The 23,200-nt window shown below is 52.4% G+C and overlaps 2 protein-coding genes across 6 annotated transcripts; one reads left to right on the top strand and one right to left on the bottom strand.

Moving 5' to 3' along the window:
• The first annotated feature begins 111 nt into the window (after positions 1-111).
• Positions 112-5,262, top strand: LOC117654182 (UDP-GalNAc:beta-1,3-N-acetylgalactosaminyltransferase 2-like). The gene is made up of 8 exons (XM_034400409.1): positions 112-331; positions 483-692; positions 762-1,241; positions 1,346-1,520; positions 1,610-1,884; positions 1,969-2,198; positions 2,540-2,662; positions 5,007-5,262. The coding sequence occupies exons 1-6, from the start codon at positions 247-249 to the stop codon at positions 2,181-2,183; spliced, it is 1,440 nt and encodes a 479-aa protein (XP_034256300.1). The 5' UTR covers positions 112-246; the 3' UTR covers positions 2,184-2,198; positions 2,540-2,662; positions 5,007-5,262.
• Positions 2,311-22,980, bottom strand: LOC117654180 (sodium-dependent neutral amino acid transporter B(0)AT3). 5 transcript variants are annotated; one of them, XR_004588289.1, is made up of 13 exons: positions 22,961-22,980; positions 22,251-22,536; positions 19,184-19,583; positions 9,633-9,865; positions 9,195-9,527; positions 8,878-9,119; positions 8,341-8,687; positions 8,020-8,179; positions 7,783-7,945; positions 7,499-7,699; positions 6,627-6,656; positions 5,782-5,887; positions 5,119-5,161 (listed from the first exon to the last, which is right to left on the bottom strand). XR_004588289.1 is itself a non-coding variant. In XM_034400406.1 (12 exons), the coding sequence occupies exons 3-12, from the start codon at positions 19,503-19,505 to the stop codon at positions 5,003-5,005; spliced, it is 2,190 nt and encodes a 729-aa protein (XP_034256297.1). In that variant the 5' UTR covers positions 19,506-19,583; positions 22,251-22,536; positions 22,961-22,980; the 3' UTR covers positions 2,311-5,002. The 5 variants fall into 5 exon arrangements, 2 of the variants coding, with proteins under 2 accessions (XP_034256297.1, XP_034256298.1); XM_034400406.1 differs by lacking the exon at positions 5,782-5,887 and having other exon boundaries at positions 2,311-5,161; XR_004588290.1 differs by lacking the exon at positions 6,627-6,656 and having other exon boundaries at positions 5,023-5,161; positions 5,782-5,881.
• Between the last annotated feature and the right edge of the window lie 220 nt (positions 22,981-23,200).

Below are 23,200 nucleotides of genomic sequence, written 5' to 3'. Positions count from 1 at the left end.
AAGTACATACTACTTTTCAAATAATTTTATTGTATATTTTCATAATTCTGCTCAAATTTTGTTCAAATTTTTGTTTGACTTTATCTTTAAGAGGTGGCAGACTGGGATCCTGTCAACGATTTCAAGCGGCTACTTTGAAGGCCGGGAAGTTAAACGTCCGTCAGGCACAACGAGTATTGTCAGTGTCAGTGTCACTTGAAGTGTCAAGTGTCATTTTGATTTGACAGCTTGTCTTTTCTCATCATCATGCTAATATTTTTTCGAAAATGGGCCATCCTTGTGTGTATTTCGGTGTTTATTTCCCTTCGGATCCTAGAATCTGTGTTTTCAGGTTAGAGCCTTTTCTCAGTTTTGCTGTTTCTTGTAATTTTATCTCAATTGTCAATGGTTCAAAGTTTCCCTTTTTCAATAATTTTGTTTTTCAAGTTGAGTCAAGATGTATTGTTAAAAAATATCATGTCGAACTAACCAAGTCCCAACAGGTCCTGCAGGTGAAAAGAGTCTACTTGTTGTCGGAATTTTATCTGCTCAGAACAATTTTGCTGCAAGATCAAGCATTAGAAAAACATGGAAAACTCTGCTTAACAAGACAAATCACAAGTTTTACTTCATTGTTGGTAGTGAATTTTGTCCCATTCATCCCGTTGATCGCAAATCCGACTTAACATGTGAATCGCTTGAGCTGCCTTCAGGTAAGTGTATATGTTGCTATAATTTATTTATTTGTAGCTGTAATGTCTTATCTTGTCTGTCTATTTCAGATAAACAATATGCTGATTCTATATGGACGCCTGAGATCTCTGCCGAAAGCTCAAGAATCACAGGTGCCACTGTTACCTCTTTCACTTTCCATGTGAATTTCCCAGTTGTTGTGCAGCGATTTCGTGTTTGGATGGGACTACTTCAGACGTTTTCTTCACTTACAATTAACTTGAAGAATGCAAGGACTGGTACTTTGATCTCTTCCGCTTCATTTAAACAGCCAGCTTCCACTAATATGACGTGGGTTGAGGTAGAATCTAAACCATTTTTATTACCAAAATCATTTGATGCTGAATTGCAACTTGTTGCTGAAAATTCAACAGTTGCTGACCAAACAATTCCATCGTGCTATGGCCATTCTTCTTGGTTCAATTTTAGTGAAGCGATTGAATTTACTACACAGTATAGTGTAGAAAGAGGATGGTCTAACTTTAATGAAGAAACGTGCTCTCCAATATCGGTTCTTTTGAAAATCCATGGTAAGTTTTGACCATGTGCTGTTTGTTTTATCTTCTAATTATTTTTTCATATAGTCTAACTTCCTATTACCGGTAAATGCTTCATGGTAGTGAAATTTTTTCAGATTTGGAAACTGTTATGGCTAAGAAGCAAACTCGTAGTGAGGATTGGGATAAGCAGATCAAATTTCAGTCAAAGAGACTGAGTGATGAAGCATCCATCGAACAAGATATTTTATTTGTAGACGTTGTAGATGTCTATAGAAATATTCCAGACAAGCTTCTTAATTTTTATGTGTGGTAAGCTACAGTACTTTCAAAAATGTGTTTGTTTATTAAATTGTTATGTTTGGGCCCAGTCAATATCGCTTTCACAAATTGTCTTACAGGGTCCACAATAACTTACATTTCTCATTTTTGCTTAAAGCAGATGATGATACATTCTTAAATGTACCCTTAATTGAGAAATACTTGAAATTTATCGAAAAAGTTGAGGAGAAATCAGGTGCACTGTCTGAAATGTGGTGGTGGGGAAGATTACGTCATGGCCTGCCTGTTGAACGTCATGGTAAATGGCAGGAACTTCTATATGCTGCACCAGTGTACCCCCCATTCTTGTGTGGCGCTAGCTATGTACTGAATGAAAATGTTGTTAAATTTCTTTGTAAGTCTATTTTGGTGCCTTTTGACCGGATAAATTTCAAGGTTTTTGTTGATGTATAATCTCTTCTTTTCCATTCTATTCCAGCAACCAATTCAAGGTGGCTTCATCGATATCAAGGTGAAGATACTTCTCTTGGGATCTGGTTGTCCAGTGTTCATCCGAAAATTCCCAAAAACGCAACTTGCCACTGGGTGTGTGGAAGTGAGTGTGACAAGTCCACCTGTAACCGAGGACAAATCTCTGCAGATGATATGTTAAAAGTATGGCATCAATTCCAGAAAACACAGAGCTTGTGCTGAGAGGCGACAAGCCAGGTGAGCCACATCATTGCCATCATTAAGTTTCTCTGTTTCTTGCATTGTCCCCAGAGGCACAGTCTTATGTAGGAATGCAAATAAAGGTAGTTAAAATAAGTAAAAAACTCAGTTGAAAAAGATTTTTAATAATTTGTTTGTAATTATCAGCACTTTTCTAATACTGTTTTCATTGTCTCTAATTTCTGCAAGACACAAACATGCTACTAACTAGAGGTTTCAAGCATGAAGAATAATTGTTTTTGAAATGTACTGGATTTGAATCACAATTTAGAGAACAGTATCATTCCATGTGATTAACTGACTCTCCCTATGTGTACATTGTATCAATTGAATTACAGATATCAATTGAAGGGAGTCCAACCATGGGTTATTTAAATTTTATTGGAGGTTCCCAATAAGAAGAAGTTTTAATGGAACGTGAGCAACGCAATCCAAGCAATGAGTACAGAAGATATTTTGAGGTAAGATTTTTCTGTAATGACCTTAAGCATTTAAGATAGAACAAAGTCTTTCTCCTATTAACGAGCTAATCTGCTTGATGCATTGTGGTGAATTTGAATTATTAGTTTGTCAAATGCATTATCCTTGCTTCACACCCTCTGCTGGGAGGTTATTTTAGATGGGAACTTCAGAATATCCCTATTGTTTAATCACATTGAAGATTACAGTATGTTGTTCTTGTACCAATGTAAGTGACTGCATCTAACTAACTCCCTCACATCTGCAATAGTGATGTGTTACATATACTTATCAGTATCACAGTTTATTGTCGTATCTCTACATAATGAATGCCATTCAGATACTGAATCATTTACATTCTCGTGTTACTCCATCAGTTTAAAATATTCTCTTGAAAATATTGGCTCATATACTTACAAAATAAATGAGAGGAACTTAGCGTTTTACCAAGCACATTTTTCTTTGAAAGATTCTTGTGGCAAAAATACACACTACCTTTGATTCTCCATTCCTTCATACTCATCACATATCTTTCATGTAATTTCCAGCCCTAAGTATTTTACAAGTGCACATTCTTTCAAGTTACAGCCATTGAAATTGTTTACAGTCAGTTTTGGTGGAGTTGCGACATCAATTGATGTGGATTTATAGTTGCGTCTCTGGGCTCTCAACATGTTTTCTTCTATCAAAACTGAAGTTTTAGAAAAATGTTTCAATTTGTGGGATTCTTATTTTTAGTAATTTGATCAAATGTAAAGATGCTGCACCATCAAATGCCTTGAGCTAAGAGAGTTAAAGCAACCTCCATAGACTGCTGACAGACAAGCTAGAGAGACACTGAATTTTCTGAACCCTTCAAATCATGAAGTAATTCACTTTCTTGTGCTGCAAAAGTTGAAGCTTTGTGCAAATATTGTGTGCATCTCACGAACAATCAAATGGATCTGCCATTTTAGAGGTGGCACAACAGTTTAAGACAGTCTCATCACATTGATCCTCTACTTATTGACAAAGTTACTCCTAGCCTACATTTTGGTAGAACTTTTAGTTTAGATTTAATTGAAAGCTTGATGCTCTCATTACAGATACATGCTTTGGGAGATAATTGAGCACACAATGCGAACAGGTACTTCAGTACTCAGAAAATGTTTCCCTTGTCTCAGGAAACACTCAGTGACATCATACCAGATGCAGGGTGTAAGAATGAAGGAAAGATTGGTGGCGTCTATAGTCTACGCATCATAGGAAAATGAAGATGATATAATCTAGTCAGCAACCAGTCAGCTTGCCGTAGGACAAAAGTCTGCCAAATTTCTAAACACTTTAATTTGTAACATTAAAAAAAAACTGCCAAGAATATTTTTAAGATTTTCTAAATTAATTACTACATTTATCCAAATGTCAAAAGTGCTGTAATCAACACATCTGTGTTAATAGTACCCCTACTGGAGTGTATATTTTAATGATACCCTGACGTTAAAAATGGCGCAGTGGGATTCATAAGTCGGTGTTTTCAAGCCTACGAAATTAGCCCTGACTCTTATTTCAGTTTGTGCACAGGAAAGAAAGTCAAGTGCAAAGTGCATGACATTGAATGAGGTGCAACTGTTCTGTGGTATAAATTAAATCCATCATAATATGAAAAGTTTCACTGACGTTCCTATTCCCTGTATAGCATGGACAGTAGGATGCTGGAGGGTCCTATGTTTCCTTTACCTGTTTAATCCTCTCAATTTTGTATACTTAGTCATACCAATTATTTTCAACCAGCTCCCTGAGCACGCATCAGGATCACATTGTTGATCCAGAAGACTTATATAACACAGTCTTTCCAGCTTGTAGTGACAAATACAAAGATTTGTACTCTCACTACTTCTGTATTAATCTATATAATTTAGTGACAGACATTTTCAACTAACTATTAGCCACTTCCAAAGTCCAGTATTGCTGCCTTTCTATCAATTTAATCAATAACCTCTTTCCTCATAAATAAACTCACTGCTCATTTAAATTCTAAATTGAACATAGTAGTCGTTTTAAGTAGATCATGCCAGATAAAGCCACTTATGGACTTTACATTGAGGATGGACAGTATATTTTTGACTGAGGAAAGAGCTTTCTTTACCTTTTCTTCCTTTCACAAATTTGGCAACTTGGCTATTTATATAGCAACAAATGTAAACTAATTGCACAAAATCTTTGTGCATCATATAAAACTAATGCTACAACATTCAAAAAATATCTTACAGATTAACACAAACAAGAAGAAACATATTTGAACTTGTGAATTCACTCTTTGGCAAACATTGCAATTTTTTTCTTAATTTTCTCTTCTTTTTTTTTCAGAAGTCTATTACTTCCATTTTGAAAGCTTTCTTCTTGGGGCTGAAGGGAAGTGGCGCCAATCTTCTATTGTTGGTGGTGCTAGGTGGCATGTCATCGTCGTCTTCGTCATCATCATTGTCATCTGTGTCTGGGAAGTCGTCGTGGTACTCATCAACCTGCAACAGATGAGTTTTCAACATCAGTATCTGAACAATGTTGTTACACTGTTTCTGTAAACACAGTGTATACTACTGAGAAAAAATGGTAACTTTCTTTATGCTATGCTTATCAAAGCAGGAGCCATGCTTATTTCAGGTAATGTCTGGACTAGTGTTTAAGAGTTATAGTCCAGAGATATTTTGTGCTACTTTTTATTCACTCAATGGCTCCCAAATCATCCAGACAGGAATGTGATGACAATCTAGAAGTGCTGAATCAAAGAAGATAAGCATGCAAAAACGCTTTGTACATGTCAAACTGCAAACTAGTTGTATTTGAAACACTTCAATGATCTGTAGTTTAGATAACATTTTGCAAGTAGCTTTTCATTGCAACACTTTGTCAAAACTATAGAACTACAGGTGCCTGAGGTGTAGCGATATTACGTATTTAGCTATGTGCAGTTCACGCAGTAATTTTCTGTAGACAAATCTGCTTTGTACATAAAGTCTACATAGAGAAACATGAAAGTAAAAGCCTTGGTAAGTCATGAAAATGCCTATGATGTGGAAAGCAATTGCTTACTACACAGAAATGATCTCACTCATGCATTCTACAAATGGATGTACAAACTCACGGATTAGTTAGTCTTTTAAGCAGTGGTTAGTATTGTTAGGAAGAATCTAGCCACCAGCACCACCAACACCCCATCAGCGGCCATCTTGCTAGGGCCCAACCTATAACTGTACAACAAAATATTGTGAGCAACATTTTCTATAGTATGAATTAAAGCAAACAATTAGAATGGTACACTCAGATTTATTCTGCTAAAGTGTGAAAAGTAGCTCAGCGTCTGTAAACAAGTGTGTTTTGAAATCCCTTTCAAATTTTGAATTCTTTTTCCTGTTAAAAAACAGTTTTTAAGGACAAGAATTAACTTGAATATATCAGATGTCAGAGACATGGTCTTGGATCCTTAAAGTCTTAAATAGCGCTGAGTCTCAAGGGAAGAAAACACACTCCAATTGCTGAATATCCAAATAAAAATTTATCTCACTTTTAAGGCAGAATAAATAGAAAACATGCAAGGAAGGGATTTGAAATGCAGGAAAACACACAGAATGAATGCTTCAATATGCAAGAGACCAAGCAAGGACATGATGTTGTGTGTGCCGCTTTTTGATGCAATACATTGTGAACAGCTAAAGATGATGATGACTTTCAGGAAACACTGTAAATAAGCTGGTATTTTTCTCAAAATGGTGTGAATGTAGCAGGACTGTAAAAAGAAATATGATGAAGTAAAATCCATGAAATGATGCCATAGATGACTCGTGACTGTGCATTAGCTAGTTTTCTACTAAGTGGTTGAGGAGAAATGCTTGGTTTGGACGGTTTGAGTGAAGGAATGTTGAGGGAAGGGTAACTAGGGAAAGGAAACAGCAGTAAACATATTAAACCCAATCTACTATTCTTACTTACATAAAAATGTCTTTTAAACCCCTTGGGCACCTACAAAAAGGCATCATTGGATCAGACTTTTGTTCATGGTTCATGTTCATATATGTTCATTTCCTATCCTAGATCTGCTGTTTTCAATAGATATTTATTTATGCATAAGGCATGCATAGCGCTTTCAATCAGAACATTTTCGTTGTAACGTTTTGCAAGGTGCCAAGTTTGGTTATTGGTGCAAATTTGTTTCTGGTTTATTGACCATGAGGGTAGAGTGTGTGGCATGCATTGATACAGTGCAGCACAAGAGAGGCCTCACTCACCTGACTCCCAGTGTCTACATTTTAGTTACATTCACACACCATCAAAGTGTCAGTATCAGGAATCTAATCTAGAGAGAACTAAGTTTGATGCTATATGGGTATTCATTCCCTGCATATCTGAGAATTCCTGGCTTTAAAACACCCGATTGCTACATCTACAAGACTGGAAAATGAATTTTCAGACAAATAAATTTCTCCTACTGCCTAAAAAGTCTAAATATTACCAGCATTCACTGTTGTTAATCAGGGAATACACTGCTCTGAAAACAAGTGCCCCAATTAAATTTTTCATGAGGAATGTATTTGGTGTAGATATTTTACTGCTGTGCTTAAGAGCCTGATCCCCATTCACTGTAATAGCTTACTCTAACAAATCTGATATATAACACAGTGCAAAGCAAGACACACTGTGCTCAAAATATCACACGTTTTTAGTAGAGTTGATGCATCACACTTGTGTAAGAAGGCCAGAAACACAATGTATTGGGGAAAGCAATATTCACATCAGGAACATTAGTGAACAAACAACATTGAAAGTGTTTTTTCTTCCTTTAAAAAAAGATAAAAAATACTTACATCTTGATCTCCCATCATTTCCTTTGTGGAAACAGTTGTATCTATTCTACGAATAGCTCCTTGGCTGATGTTAATGTCAAATCTGAGACATTGGAATCGTCGCAAAAGGAAGACTGCTGGTATGGGTAAAATACCAACAACTATCATTGTTATTGCGATGACGAGCACCCATCCTGGGTAATCCATTTTCACCACCTCTCCCTGGGAGGACAGAAATGTTTCAGAATGCACCCTCTAAAGATCATAAATCGCTTCCAATGTTGACTGTTTGAAAGGGTATTTACTTTTACTGGATCCCACGCTGAATATTGCGGGGTATTAATGATCATGTACAGCACGGATGAAACTAAAATAGCTGTCATGATGAGGGGTGCTAGGAACCGCCATGTTATTTGCCAGTACCAGCCAGGCCTGTAGCCCGTCATGTCTTCGATGTCTTGCGTGAATCTGGAAACGAAACGCGCACATCACAGCCGAAGTCAAATGAAACGGAAAAGCGAGGTGACGTGGCCTTCCCGTACCTCTCGTGGCCATACACGTAGATGACGGCCACCATCTCGAGCAGGGCGATGATGACGAGGCCCACCGTCCCGGCGAAGGAGTCGAACAGCTGCAGCCAGTACTCGCCAGCGCCGGTGCAGAAGAGCAGCCCCACCAAGAAGCAGACGAGGCACACGCCGGCTGCGAGCAACAACAACAACCACTGAGCACTCTCAACAACAACTAAACGCAGGGCAGGGCCGGCTGGGGCGGTACCGCCAAGCCGCCAAGCGCGCCGCGCCGTGCGGTCCCGGGGAAGGCCCAACTCGAAACGAGGGCGGGGGAGCCGGCGGGAGCCTCACCCGTGATGTACTCCTTGCGGATCCGCTTGAGCAGGTCGATGTCGAAGATGGTGCACAGCATGCCCTCCAGGATGCCGATCTGCGAGCCGATGCCCAGCGCCAGCAGCATGAGGAAGAAGATGACGGACCAGAAGGGCGCGATGGGCAGCTCCACGATGGCCTGCGCGAACACGATGAAGGCCAGCCCCGTGCCCTCGGCCGCCTTGTCCAGCTCGTCCTTCATGGAGCACTGCTTGAGGCCCAGCGCGGTGTAGTTCTTGGTGGTCGTCTCCAGCATGGCGAAGTACGCCTCGTTGGTGGCGTTGGGCGTCGGCAGCAGCTGCACGCTGTACGCCAGGGGCTTGTTGCTGCAAGAGAGAGTACGTCGTCAGAACCGCAGCACTACTAAACTACTAAAAACACTTCTCTCTAAAAATTTAAACTATAAAGACTAAAAGTTTTAACTAAAAAGTCTAAAAATTGAAAAAATTGTAAAATAAAAAAGTTTTGAAAAATGAAACTATTTTCTTCCACTTTCGCCTGTGAATTGACACGTACACCTCGAGGCAGCGCTCCACGTTGAGGTGCGCCTTGAAGCCCAGGATGGCGAAGACGACGAGCGAGGCGTAGATGGCGGTGAAGGCGTTGCACACCGACACCAGGATCACGTCGCGGACCACGTTGTTCTTGGGCGGGTTGTAGGAGCCGAAGGCGATGAGGGAGCCGAACGCCAGGCCGAACGAGTAGAAGACCTGCGTGGCCGCCTCGCGCCACACGTCCGGGTTCAGTAGTTTCTCCAACTGCAAAACAGTGAACGTTGAGTTGTCGGAAATGAAGCGACGGGGATTTGAACCCGGGTCTCGTCCTCGTCTCACCTTGGGCGTGTACAGGTGGATGAGGCCGGCGCTCGCGCCCGGCAGCGTGAGGCCGCGGATGAGGAAGATGGTGAGCACGATGTAGGGGAACATGGACGTGAAGTACACCACCTTGCCGGACGACTGGATGCCCTTCATGGTGATGAAGAAGACGACGACCCAGGCCAGCAGCAGGCACAGCACCACCCACCACTTGAGGCCGCCGCTGTCCTCCATGGACGTGGACGCGTCCAGCGTGGTGCGGTACCAGAAGTAGGCCGTCTCGGACGACCCCAGGCACTCGGGCACCGCAGTGCCGTTCACTTGCGGACAGGTGGCCCACGGCAGCGGGCTCTGCGGGACAACCAGACCAACCTTCAACTTCCCCGCAGTCGCTCTGTCTCTATCGCACTCTTAGCCGTCCCGTAGGGCTGCGAGACAGACGGAGCGGCGACTTACCCTGAGCGAGTTGAAGAGGTAGAAGAAGACCCAGGTGATGATGACGTTGTAGTAGAGCGCGACGAAGAAGGTGACAACGCACGAGGCCAGGCCGATGCCGCCCAGCCAGGGGTGGATGGTGTTCCAGACGCCCATGGAGCCGAGCCGCATCTTCTGGCCGATGCCCAGCTCGATGAGGAACAGGGGGATGCCCTCCAGGACCAGCATGACGGCGAACGGCAGCAGGAACGCACCTGCAAAGAAAGCCGCAGAGACGATGCCCTACTTCAGTGTGTAACAGAGGCGGGTTCACTGATTGCATCGGCTGGGGGCGAGTTGAAAAGTGGGACAAAACTTGTGTGACAGCCCGCACACATGGCAGCAGTGGGGGTGCCTGCGCCCCTCCAAGTGATCGGAAAGGATTTTCTTGTTGCAGCCCGCTCTCTCGTCTCCGCGCTGCAGTGCACTTGGGTGGGGAAGCACCCAACCGGAACTAGGTGTTCGAAACGACGTCGATTCGAACATCTAATTCTGGCTGGGCAGGGACCGTTCCGTTGCTGCTGTCGGACCACGGGGGAGTGAGTTGCTCCGTTGCACAGTGGGCCAGAAGACCGGTCATCGTCATCGGCGCTGGAGGCGGACAAAACTCTAGAGACGCGTTTTGAGTTTTTTGAGTTTTGAGTCGCTAAATGGGACTCGAACCGAACGTGTGACCCCGCCAATGGATTCCTCGTTAGGAGCAATCCATTGGTGGGGTCGCACGTTCGGTTCGAGTCCCATCCCATTTAGCGACTCTGGAGCTCAAAACGCGTCTGGAGTTTTGGCCGCCTCCACCCCGTCTTCTGGCCCACTGTGCGCTGCCGAGCGTCTCCTCGTCTCCTCGGCTGAATCTAAACTTGCAGTGCCCCTCTCCCACGTCAAAGTCCTGCCTCACCGGGCCCAGCCCTTTCCGATGCCATCGCACACGTTTCGGCTGGCGCACCAGGGCGGCAGCGCGGCCCGCCGAAAATAGAGGGAGGGGATATCGTTTTGGCGCCATCAAAGGAAGGTCACCCGAATGCCCCTGCCGGCCTGCCGCCTGTCTCTCTCGCACTCGTGGGGCGGTCCGCAATGGTGTGAGAGAGACAGAACGGCGACGACTTTGCCGGAATGCTCGCGGCTGCCGAGGGAGATGGAAGGAAAGGAGCAGCAAGACTCTCAGTTTGAAACTCCCGCCAAAAAGTTCCGTGGCTTTGCCTGTCGGTTCCTCGCTGGTTGTAAATCACCCGCGGCTTCACCTGAGCGAGTGGCCCTGTGTGCTGCTGACACGCCACAGAACGCCACTGACATGTCAGACGTGTCGGCAGCATGGCGCCTCAGCGCGCCTCAGTCGGAGTTGACACGGCGAACATGATTGAATGGGCGGCATGCGCGCTTACGTCAGCCGCGTCAGCTGCGCGGCCAGCCCGGCCAGCCCCTCAAGATCAACACTCAGGAGGCTGTTTACCGGGCACGGCTCAGGTTTTTGGCTGGCCGGTCTGTCCCTTCGCCAGCGCGGCCCGGCCCTTCGGGCTGCCCTTGAGGGGACACGCTGCTGCCCGAAAACAAACTCACAGACACACACGAATTCGGTGGATTTTCTCGCGGCCCCCCACAAGGAAGCCGTTAGAATGGTCGGCAAGGCTCGCGTGTGTCGTTCGCCGCATTCCTTCCGTTTTTCCATAGGGCGTGCGTTTGTGAGATGCCGGTTGCATAGTTGCCGTAAGGACTCGGCCAACACGAACGGAGCTCCCGCTAGCGACGGCGAGGCGATCCTTTTTTTTCGCAGTGCTCCACTTCACCCATTCCTTCCGCTCAACCTCAGTCGATTTTACGGACTCATTTTGACGGTGGAAAGTTCGGGCCAGTCAGCCCGTACTCAATGGACGTATTGACGATATTCTCGCCCTCCGCCTCTCTCTGTCTCTCTCGCACTCATGGGCGTCTCTCAAGCGTGCGAGAGTAATTGGCCGAGGGAGGCCGACAGGCCCGCCTCGACACTGGAGTGGGGGCGGCTCGGGGCAGCTGCAGCTGGCTGGGCCAAACTCGGCAGGACAAGGACAAGGCAGCTGCTAATCCGCGACGGGATCAACTTTACGAGATCAACTCGGGATAATCTTTCTCCTACCGCCTGAGATTTGCGAGGGTAAAAGACAATCATTCTGGGGAGTGGGGGCGTAGGGTAGTCCTAGCCGGAGGGGGAGGGGGCTCTCCAAGTTCAATCCCAAGGCCAGCGGTGGAGGTGGAGGTAGGCCAGGGAGGCGTAACTACCGCCCCACCCCCAGACTGCCCCCACCCCAAACTTTCCCCGCCCCCAGCCGTCACCCGGAGCAGCAATTCACACGGCAACTTTGTGAGGTACCTTTCCTTTCCCGGGCACTCCTCCACAAGGACGAACATCGGTAACAGCCATTGGAGCAAAAACAAATCGCTGTCCCGCCCGACAGAGCAGGGACGCTACGACGACGACAGGCACGGGAGTCGAACCCGCGACCTTCCGGCTCGTGCTTCGTCCTCCAGCGCGCGCGGCTTACGCGTGGTCTGTGTGTTCGGCCAGGGCTCAGGCTTTGTCCGGCTGGTGGTTGCTGGTGCGGCCCTCTGCCCTGATTTCGACGCTGCCAGGAAGACAATGGCTGCCGGGGATTACACCCCAAGCTCAAAAACAACAACAAAGGCCTCAGTTATCATCATTCCGTCGTCGTCGGCCTTGGGCGGCATTCGGCCGTCATCACGTTTCCTAAGCGAACAACTCATTTAGGCGAGCGACTTCCCGCAGGCCTGCCCAGCCTGCCGCATGCAGAAACCGGACACCTCATCTGTGCACCGTGCAAGCTGCGGGCTGTCTCCGAGAGACGTCACTGCGTCCGTGTCGCAGGGGTGTGCGAGAGAGACAGAGCGACGAAGCGTGTTCCGTTCAGCCTGCGCGAGCCTGCGCGTCCACGCTGTGGTGGTCGTTGAGCTGCCGCTGCGTGGTGCAGCAGTGCAGCACGTGTGTGGCTTCTACCCCGTGATCCCCGTGCTAAGCCCCGTCCACCGCGGTCCACTCAGAGGGACTCGGTCTTCCCGCGACGTGTTCCCGAAGGTTGTATTTTCCGCCGGAGTCGTACTTCCAGGACGAGTCGGTCCCGCGAGCCAGGCCGCACGGTGGGCCAGAAGACCGGTAGAGGCGGCCAAAACTCTAGACGTGTTTTGAGCTCCAGAGTCGCTAAATGGGACTCGAACCGAACGTGTGATCCCACCAATGGATTCCTCGTTCGGAGAGCATTCCATTGGTGGGGTCACACGTTTGGTTCGAGTCGAGCGACTCTGGAGCTCAAAACGCGTCTAGACTCTTTGGCCGCTTCCACCGGTCTTCTGGCCCACTGTGGGCCGGTCGGGGATGTGCGGCCCCAGGCCCAGGCGGCCCCGCGCGAAGAGCACTCACAGTCCATATTTCATGAGTCGGAGCTGCAAGGCCGCACAGCCCCGATCCCAGCGGTTCCAGTGGTTTTCGTGGTTTCTCCAGTTTGTCCAGCGGTTGCCCAGAGTATCCGCGCGCTCCTCTCATGATTCTCTATGAAAAGGTTTTGCCAGCCGGTCCGGCCTCACTGCAGCGCTCTGTCAGCGCTTCCTGACCGTCCGTGAAAGGGCTTTCAGCGCCGGGCTTTCAGCGCGGCTTTCAGCGAGGCCCTGGGCTCGGCTTTCGCATTGATTCGGCCCCGTCCCGTGTACTGCTGGAGAAGACTGCTCCCCTCCAGTACGTCAGTACGTCATCGGCTCGGCCTGCTTGATTAGCAACGAGCAGGTAACTTCGGGTCACGTGACGTCACGACCTCGCCGCGGTGGCCGCGGGCACGTGACGCCCCTACACTGTACGACGACCGGACCGGGACGCCAGGCCGGCCAAGCCCCGTGTTTACCGCGTCAGTGATTCGTGAAAGTTGAGCCCCGATGCATAGAGAAACAGTATCGACTCGGTGGCGGCGCGGCTCTGGCTTCGAACCTCGTGGTATCGACCCCGGAACTGTTTCCGTCTCCTCGCGGAAACGGGGCGACACTAGCCGAGCGCGTAGAGGCGTCCATCCCTCAACCCCAAGGACCAAAGTTCAACTCCCCATAATTCTTTTCATTATTCTGTCCGTTTACCAAGTGCTGTCATAGGGAGGGGGTGATTTTAAGGCGACCCCGATCGACCAAATTGGGTCGAGGAGGGGCGGCGCGCCGCGGCGTGGCGAAGGAAGCGTCTATTTGGGGACGCGGCCGTCACTTCGCGCCGGCTGGACTTCCCCCCGTCACGCGGCGCGGTGCGGTCTCAGTCACGGACGTCCTCGAGGGGGGAAGGACGCGCCACTCGAAGCCACCCCCTGGACAAATGAATTGACAATGACTGAGAGAGACTTAATTCGGAGCGCTGCTCCTAAAAGCCCCACAACATTGTGTAGTCGGACACCCACGCGGCAGGGAGAGAGAGGGGGGAGGGGGAGGGGAAGGAGCCGCCCCCGCCGCGCCGCCCCCGCCGCGCCGCCCACACCAGCCACTCTCAACCCCCCGCCATGCATCTCTTCACCCCCGCCATCAGTGACGTCACGGACCCATCCCCTCACCCTGACCCTCCCCTCCCTTCGCCAGCTTTTCGCATCTCTCTGCAGCTTCCTCCCTCCGGAGCCCGCCACAACAACAGGACCAGCAGACTGATTCCGAGGGTCGTTTTCGTCGCTCTTCTCTCTCACACCCACACGGGACGCCCCATGAGTGCGAGAGAGACTCTCCGGCTCGGTCTGCCGCGGCGGCGGGGCCAGGCGGGGCTGACTGGAGCGGCTGGCGCGCCTGCGGCCTCAGAGATAGGCAACGCAAGCGCAGCGCTGCGCACGGGTTGCCTACCTGCACGGGGCCCTAGCTCCGGCCGGCTTCCCGGAAACCAAGTTCGGCCGGTCAATACACGTGTAGGTGCGCCGGGCCGTGGCGAGCCGCGCCCCCGCCTCGGGACAAAGTCAAGTTCGACGCTTTGACGGCCGAGGTGCCCTGAGGGGCCCTGAGGCGCAATGACAGCCCGACCGTGGGGCTGTCCTGCCTGGCCGGGGCTTGCCGGGGCTTGCCGACAACAAACAACGCCCCCGCGGTGCGGAGCTTGCGGAGCGCGCCCACGGCCAGCGCCAAGACGACCCTCCTCACTCTGTCTCTCTCACTCTCACTCGCTCGCCCCTTGCGCGGGTACCAGGGAGTACCAGGGAGGGAGGCGGGCCTGGCGGGCGAGGTCGCGGCGTGTGAATGGAGCGTGTCGCTGTCTTTGTCGCACTCATCCGTCTCACCGTCTATTTGTCCCAATGTTTTTCTGTCTGTCCGCCTTTCTCTCTCTCCCTGCTCCTTTCACCGAGGAGTCTGAGTCGCGTATTGATTTTAGCCCAGCCGGTCGGTGGCGGCTGAAAGACGCGATCAAACGGACGGGGCCACAGAGTCCTGGACGTCCTGGACACACAGACCGCAGCCACGTGCTCTCTCACGCCCATGAGGAGCGAGAGAGACAGAGCGACGAGGCATGAGCCCACCGGCTCAGCAGACTGATTCCGCACAGCGTTGGAGTGCAAGAGAGACAGAGAGAGAGGCGACAGTCAGCAGGACGCGTTCCGGGAACAGTGTTCGCTCTCTGGCCGCATCGCCACCGCAGCGCGTGCCTCGCCGCTCGTCCCGCTTGTCCCCAGTCATCATCGGCCTGTTCCCGAGGGAGCCGGGAGGGGTTTCGACATTTGCCCCCGACCCCCACGTCCCCGCCCCCACCCCCTCGGTGAGTCCCTGTCCCGCCATGTTTGGGGTTCTCTGGGAGTCTGTTGACCTTGGCTCCACGCGCATGGCCTGGCCGCGCCGGCCTCGCACACCGTTCCAGGTCGACTCCCCCTCCCCCTCAGCTCCGCCGCGCCGTGTCCGATTCCCTGTCGTACCCCCACCCCCTCCGCCTCCTGAATTCGCCATCCCCTCATGTACTCACCCCCACCCTTTGGACCTGCGCCTCACGCAAAAGCACTTTCCTCCCGATGAATGAATACATAACCCCCCTCCCCTCCCCCCTCTCGAGGGGGTAGAAGAGAAATCCCCGCGACGCCCGTTAGCAAAATTAACTCCTATTATTCAGCACGGTGTTTTGCGAGCGGGTCGCGGCGCGAATTGCGAATCTGAGATTAGTGTTTCGTCGCCGTCTTGTCCGGTCTTGTCGCCCCGTCGGAACGCCTTGATGAGTGCGGGAGAGACAGAGCGACGAAGAAAAGCACTGTTCGGGATTGGCCAGCAGGGCGGGGACCTGTTCTAGGAATGCTGGTGCTTCGCAAGTACCCGCGCAATTTTGCCTAGTTTGTTCGTCGTCGTCGTCGTTGTTTTTGTTGTTGACTGGCAGTGTCGGGCCGTCGGGGTCGACGCCCGGCTTCAGGTGCGTTTAAACACATAAAAACCTTAGCCACCAAAAAAAAAAAAATTAATTGCAAGATGATGACCATATTACTGACCTCGAAGGGTCAACTTTTTGCAGTGTACAGCAGCGTGGCTTCAGAACTCGCCTCGCCTTCCCCATTAAAAACGCTTTCCCCCGAAAGGGTCGCGGGCTGGGAGCTTGAAAGGGGTAGCGACGAGGAACGCGTGCGGCACACTGCCACGAAACACGTTTTGTTGGCGAAAACGAACCTGGCCCAGCTCGGCGCGAAGGTCTCTCTCGCACCCCTGCGGCGCTGTGCGGCGCGCCCCGTGAGCGCGAGAGGGACCATGGAGGGACGGAGCGACGCCCAGACAGTCATCGAGTTATATTCGCGGCGTGACGCGTCGGCGCGCGATTAGTGCGAAAAGGACAGAGAATATTGCGAGCCAAAAGTGTGTGTCCTCTGGCAGTGACGTCACCGGAAACAAAACAAGGGTGAATCGGCGGCCCATTTGACCGGCGCGCGTCGCGAGGTAACTTCCGGTCGGGTTAACTTGCGCGGGGTTCGTCCGGACGCGTCGAAAGCCGATCTCCAACCGCCTGGATTCTGGATCGCTTTCATCCAGCCATTATTCGTGCCATGAAATTGCAGGCGTAAGTTTGATTAAAAAAGTTCCACCTCTGCGCGTTCTCCTCGATCGGAACGGTGCAGGCGGCTTAGCCGTTGCCGCGCCGTAAAAATAGAAAAAGGCCGCGCCGAGGTGCGGCCAAACTAGTTTCAACGCGAGCTCCAATTACCCATTGACATCATCGTCGATGCTGCGAGGCTCGACCGAGCGCGCTGAGCGTGACACTCTGTCCTCTCACGGCATCTTTCCAAAACCTTTTTATTTCAGGAAGTCATTTTCTTTGGCACGGAAGCGCAAATCAACATTTTGTCGAAAAAAAGGAGGTTTTTGTTTGAAATGTCCCGATTTGTGTTTAAAATAAAATCGCGCAGGTTTTGGCATCACCTTTCGTGGGCGCCACGAGACTGGTGCTCCTCGCCTGCTCCGCGCTCCGCACCGGTATTTGGACCATTTGGACGCGTTCCAAAAGTCGCGGCCGGGGCTTGCGCGAGGCCAGGGTCAGGCGGCGTAACAAAGTGTTCATTCAGGCCGCCCCGCGCTTCGCCCTCGCTGCCCTCGCTGCCCTAGCCTCTAGCTCAGCCCGCCGTAAATTCACCGCCAAAGTGTTTGGCGTGACGCGAGAGGCGCGAGCTCTCGGTTTTGGCGGCAAATCGACCTAATCGAATCGACCCGCGGCGGTCTGCTCGGACAAGGCGGAACACGGCGGAGTCACCGCGACACCTGTACGGCCTCCCCGCCGCCGCCGGCGTCGCTTCGTCGCTCTGTCTCTCTCGCACCCCTGCGCCACGCCTGCCACGCCTGCCACGCCCCGTGAGTGCAACAGAGACGGGGCGACGACTCTTCGGAACAAGTAGAGTGCCGAAGCGATTGAATGCGCTTCGCGGCTTCCCGAACACAAGCTCCCGAATCGGCCGCTTGGACCAACTAACCGCCACTGCTCTGGTTCCACACCTGTTGTCTGTAGTTTCGCTATTTTCGCAGGGTGGCCACCGACCGGGAAAACCGGGAAAACCGGGAAAAACCCGGGAAAATGAAATCTCCTTGAAAAACCGGGAAAAAACCGGGAATTTCATATTGAAACCGGGAAAAAGGCGAAAAAGGCCTGCGCTGCCTGTAGGTCAATTTCTTCTGAAGGTTCAGTCGTAGTCGTCGGCGCCGCAGCAAGGGGTACTCAACTCAAGATAATCATTGCACGTCTAGCTGGTAATCAGTGAAACAATCAACATCATCCAATGAAATGACAATCATACTTTCGGGGATTCAATCACTTTTTGACCATTTTTGCGAGACCACTGCTCCCAAACTATCAGCGGTCAAAGCCTTCCCGAGGCGGGCCATGAAAGAGTAGGGTCTTTATAATAGTAAGGCGTCGAGGGAGGCCTTTGACCGCAACTAAATTGGATGCAGTGACCGCTCAAAGTCAGCAAAATCGGTGATTTTCTGAAATTCATTCACTGTTTGACCATTTTTGCAAGACCACTGCTCCCAAACTATCAGCGGTCAAAGCCTTCCCGAGGCGGGCCATGAAAGAGTAGGGTCTTTAGAATAGTAAGGCGTCGAGGGAGGCCTTTGACCGCAACTAAATTGGATGCAGTGACCGCTCAAAGTCAGCAAAATCGGTGATTTTCTGAAATTCATTCACTGTTTGACCATTTTTGCAAGACCACTGCTCCCAAACTATCAGCGGTCAAAGCCTTCCCGAGGCGGGCCATGAAAGAGTAGGGTCTTTAGAATAGTAAGGCGTCGAGGGAGGCCTTTGACCGCAACTAAATTGGATGCAGTGACCACTCAAAGTCAGCAAAAACGGTGATTTTCTGAAATTTATTCACTGTTTGACCATTTTTGCAAGACCACTACTCCCAAACTATCAGCGGTCAAAGCCTTCCCGAGGCGCTGCACTGAAAAACCAAACGTGGTCTAGACCGCACCAACTGGTGTGGTCAAATGGATGCCATTTTGACCACACCGGCTGGTGTGGTCTAGACCACGTTTGGTGCGTTTGGTGTGGTCTAGACCACACCAAACGTGGCCAAACGTGGTCTAGACCGCACCATACGTCGTCAAACGTGGTCTAGACCACACCAACTGATGTGGTCAAAATGGCATCCATCTGACCACACCAGTGGTGCGGTCTGGACCACGTTTGGTTTTTCAGTGTGCCGCGCCCTGAAAAAGCGCCTTTGAACCACTAAAATAACCTAGAAAAGCCTTAATTTTGACCGGGAAATACCGGGAAAAAAACGGGAATTTCATTTTTGGAATTGAGTGGCCACCCTGTTTTCGGTCTATTGTTGTTGTTGGCACGTGCTCATTCCGCGGATTGATAACGACCACACCCGACGTCACAATGGGCGTTCTGGCGTTCCCCGGATTGAACCGGGTGGTGCCTCGGTGGCGGCAGCCAGTCAGGCCGCTGGACACCCACACGCCGTCAAATGGGGCCGGACCGGCCGGGCCGGGCCCCTAGATACCTGGATTGCGTTATCGCGACCAATTTGGTCGACGGACGCATCCGTCCACAAACGACGTAACACCGCAACACTCACCGCCGCCGTGCTGCTGGCAGAGGTACGGGAACCGCCAGATGTTGCCCAGGCCCACGGAGTAGCCGATGATGGACAGGAAGAACTGCATCTTGTTGGACCAGGCGGCGCGCTCCGGCCCGGCGGACGCCCTGGAGATGATGGAGCCGCGGTGCACGGGCGGCGCGTGGGTCACCACGATGGTCACCCCCGAGGGGTCGGCCTGCGCCGCCGAGCCCACGCCCACCACGGGGCTCACGGGGCTCATGGGGCCGGCGATGCCGCCGCCGCGCGCGTTCAGCGGGGCCAGCTCGTGGCCGTTGCGGTTCTCGGCCTTGCTGACCATGGCGACGGACTGTCACGGACTCCGCAGGACTTGTCCTTCTAGGAAGGCGACGCTTGCAGTCTGCGGCAACCTGCAACCCTGAAACAGAACACGCGCCGCGTTAGCGTCGGCAGGCCGCGGCAGGAGGCCGTCTCTCTCGCACTCCCACGGGACGCCCGACGCCCGCCCCATGAGAGCGGAAAGAACGGTATTTCAATCACCCATCCCACTGTATGCCCCACAGCCCGTTCGATGATAAAAAGTCAAGTCCACATAGTGCACATCCCCTCCCCGGGTGGGGCTTAACGAAATGTCCGAACTATATTAATTTTGCGACCGGGAAAATCTAAGACTGGGATGATAAAGGCTTACTGGGACAATCTGGGCCTCCTTTGGGGCGGCGGGGCGCGCGGACGGGACGTGTCTCGGCGGACCGGAAAAGGGGGGGGAGGGCTGTTTACTTGCTTGCTTGCTTTCGCAGTGTGTCCCATGCCGACGGGCTTCCGTTTAGTCAGGACACACCGTCCACTTTCATTACAGAAAAACCAGCCCCGCACCATTCCGGCACCATCGCGTCATTATGCGGTTGTGCTGTGCTTTTGATTGGGAAATGTCCGGTTGGTTTGTTGTTGTTGTTGCTTGATATGACGCGTTCACTGTCGAGGAATTGTTGTTGTTTCTGTGTCCTGTGTTGGCGGAAGGTGCGGCAGGATGCGCCCAGCTGTTCGTTTGTTGCTGTTGTTGTTGTTTTCGTGTTGGCAGCGTGAAGGCGCCAGGCGGGCGCAGGTTGAGGTTTGGCGGCAGGTTGCCCACCGCCTTTTGTTGTTGTTGTTGTTGTTGTTGTTGCTGCTGCTCTTGTCCCGCACGCCCCACCACCCCTGCGGCAGACCGCGGTCGCCAGACGTCGCCAGACGGAAGGATAAAGGATGAGGGAAGGGGGAAGAGAGAGGGAGGGAGAGGGAGATGAGGAAGAAGGGGCGAGAGAGAGAGGGCGAAAGGGAGAGGGCGTGCGCCCTGACGTCTGAGCAATCGGGATAGGCTTGTGCGTGGTTGGCCAGGGTTGGCCCTTCATTCCATTCATGCCGTGCCGGGCCCCCCGCCCCCGCACGCGGCCCGTCCGTCCGTCCGTCTCCCTGCCGATCCCACAAACGGCACACAAGTGCGTGCTCTACGCGCGCCTCCATTCCGCGAAAAGGGCAGGAAGCGCGGGTAATTGAACCCGAGACTCGATGCTCGATGGCCCGGCGGCGCGGCCGTGGTCAAGAGCGTCCAGAGTCAAGGCCGGCGGGCAGGTCGCGGTGCGGGGCGGGGCGGGGCGGTGCGGGGCGCCACGCCACTGCCATTGGATCCGGGGCGTCCGGGCCTCCAACACCACCGCGCCGACCACGCCGACCACGCCGCTCGCTATCGCCGTACTGCCGTCACGAAGGGAGAGGAAGGGACGGGGTGGCCGAAGGCAGGGCGCGGCACGCCACGGCACGCCCACAGGGTGCAAACGGCATGAGGCGGTTCTCGCCGGTTAGGGCAGGGCCGGGCAGGGCCTGCGTGACAGCACACGCCCACGCCCGCACGTGTGTGTCCGTGTGACGATCTGTCGTTATGCGACACGCCCTCTCTCCCACACCCAATCACGCGCGGATGTACGCACACCCAATTCCGGAGCTAAGCCCACGCGATTTGATTCCAGCTGCAGTGCCATGGCAGTGCGGCGGTGGAGCCAGAGCTCTCCACTCCGGCCGGACCCACGGCCACCCACCGCACTGATTGCCTTGCCTGGCGGGTAGGCGATCCCGGTGCCAAAAATCGCCACCATGCTCCGGTGTCGAGAGGGTTGCCAACCTCAGCGTGCCTACGAGGCAACTCCTCGATAGCGAAACCTATTGCCTGAGGTTGCCAAACCCTGGGTGCATATTAGTGGGAAATTTGGCGGCCACACTGGCGGGTCTCCATGAAATCGGGGGTGTGGGGTTCGTGACCGTGAAAGCCATGAAAGCACGAAGGGCCCCGGAATGTCGTCGAAATGCCGAGTCCGGACTCGCGGGTCGCAGTACGCCAGGCTGCGCCAGTTTCGCCACGCAAGGCGGTACTCCGAGCGAGTCCTACACTGTCGCGCGTTCGCCGGTTGGCACAATGTTATCGGATGTGGTCCGCGTGGTCCGCATCGCGGCCGTGGCAGCGAAGGAAAGCGAAGGTGGGGAACGTAAAACGACGCGAGTTGAACCACCGACTAGGAGCTTCGACCGCCCCCGTGGACGCGAATGAGTCACGAGTCATCGCCTTGCTTCGCCTTCTTGGCGGCCGTCACCGCCTTGCCAAAAAAGTTTGCCCTTCCCCTGCGTTCGAATGCCCCGGCTTCCGGCCGACCGACCGGCCGGCCTGCACGGCCTGCATGCAGCCCGACTCCCCGAAGGTCCCGAAGGGGAGGGGGAGGGGAGGGGCGCCTTGTTCTATTTGGGAACGCGTGTACTTTCACTGCCTCGCAGGCACTCGCAGAGGAAGGAGACCGATTCCCAACAGAGCATCGTCACTCTGTCTCTCTCGCATTCCTGGGGAGGTCCCGTAAGGTGTGAGGGTGCGAGAGAGACAGAGCGACATGCCGGTTCAGCGTGGCTGTGAGTCACCCCCGCCCAATTTGAACGGAAACGGCGTTTATCCGGACACGCAGCAGGAAACGCAGATCTCTGTCCCTCGCGCGCTCATGGGCCGTCCCGTAGCGGTGCGAGAGAGACAGAGCGACGAAACGCTCCTCCGAATCGCTCGACTCACCTGTCACAGGGGGAATTCCTCGTTGGCGTCTTCCGGAACCGCTCGCACTATCACAACAACAACGCCGAGTCCTTCAACAACACCACACGTGTCCGCAGCACTGTTCACTGCTATCGCGGGGGTTGGCGGGAAAGTTCAAACACTGGAGCGCGACTGCGGAGACGTCCTGTATCTGATGACAGTCCTCTCGGCGGGTCGCGGCGGGGGGCCGCCGGCGTGCATCCTCAGCACGCCAAGGACGCCAAGGACGCTGTCGCTGTGGTCACGGGCAACGCGGAGCACAGTCCTGCGAGACACAAGAAATTGAATGAGAGTCGCTTCCGAATTGAGAGTCACGTCAGGGTGGTCATGTTAGAGCCCCGCCAGCAGCCCCACTGAAGAGTCACTTGGTCATCACTCTGTCGCTGTCGCACTGACGGGGCGTCCCGTAAAGGGTTGCGAGAAAGCCAGAGCGACGAAACGACTCCTCGTTCGCCGGATGCAGCACACGACACGCGGAAGGGAAGGACTTTGCTGCACTTGCGCCTGGCGTTAGAAGAGCAACAGTTTGCCAGCTCCGAAGTGAGCTGTCAAGACGCCGGCGTGGCACTGTGCTGTCCGAGCTCCACGGCGTGTTGAGCCGGGTCGGGGCGAGGGCACGGCCGGCACGGTCGGCACGGGGAGTCCACCTACTTATTGACACTTCATCACTCGCTGCTGGTGGTAATTACCCGGGGTCGACGGGGGGCTCCGGCGCCGGGGGCTCGGCGTCGAGGGCGCGGGGCGGCGCGCGGCCGGCAGGGGGCGCTCGAGACGCCGGGGGCGCGGCGGCGCGGCGAGGGGTGCACGCGGGCCAGCAGACGAGGACTCGCGGGCCGAGAGGCCGACGCCTGCACGCTGTGTACGGACTACGCGCGACTCCGAGAGAGAGGTGAGGGCGACTGCGGCGCGGCGTGGTGGTCGGGTCGGAG

The sequence above is a fragment of the Thrips palmi genome, unplaced genomic scaffold (genome assembly GCF_012932325.1).
Source record: "Thrips palmi isolate BJ-2018 unplaced genomic scaffold, TpBJ-2018v1 HiC_scaffold_10, whole genome shotgun sequence".
Taxonomy (NCBI): domain Eukaryota; kingdom Metazoa; phylum Arthropoda; class Insecta; order Thysanoptera; family Thripidae; genus Thrips; species Thrips palmi.
Note: the sequence above shows the minus strand (reverse complement) of the source record. Positions and strands in the feature narration are given on the sequence as shown.

Bases quoted from the DNA above. Each gene is read 5' to 3' on its own strand.
- LOC117654182 (XM_034400409.1), top strand. From the start codon at position 247: ATGCTAATATTTTTTCGAAAATGGGCCATCCTTGTGTGTATTTCGGTG. The intron at 332-482 runs GTTAGAGCCTTT...AAGTCCCAACAG, and splicing joins CCTAGAATCTGTGTTTTCAG to GTCCTGCAGGTGAAAAGAGT. The intron at 1,885-1,968 runs GTAAGTCTATTT...ATTCTATTCCAG, and splicing joins AAATGTTGTTAAATTTCTTT to CAACCAATTCAAGGTGGCTT.
- LOC117654180 (XM_034400406.1), bottom strand. From the start codon at position 19,505: ATGGTCAGCAAGGCCGAGAACCGCAACGGCCACGAGCTGGCCCCGCTG. The intron at 9,528-9,632 runs GTAAGTCGCCGC...GTTGTCCCGCAG, and splicing joins ACCTCTTCAACTCGCTCAGG to AGCCCGCTGCCGTGGGCCAC. The intron at 7,700-7,782 runs GTAAATACCCTT...CTGTCCTCCCAG, and splicing joins CAGCGTGGGATCCAGTAAAA to GGAGAGGTGGTGAAAATGGA.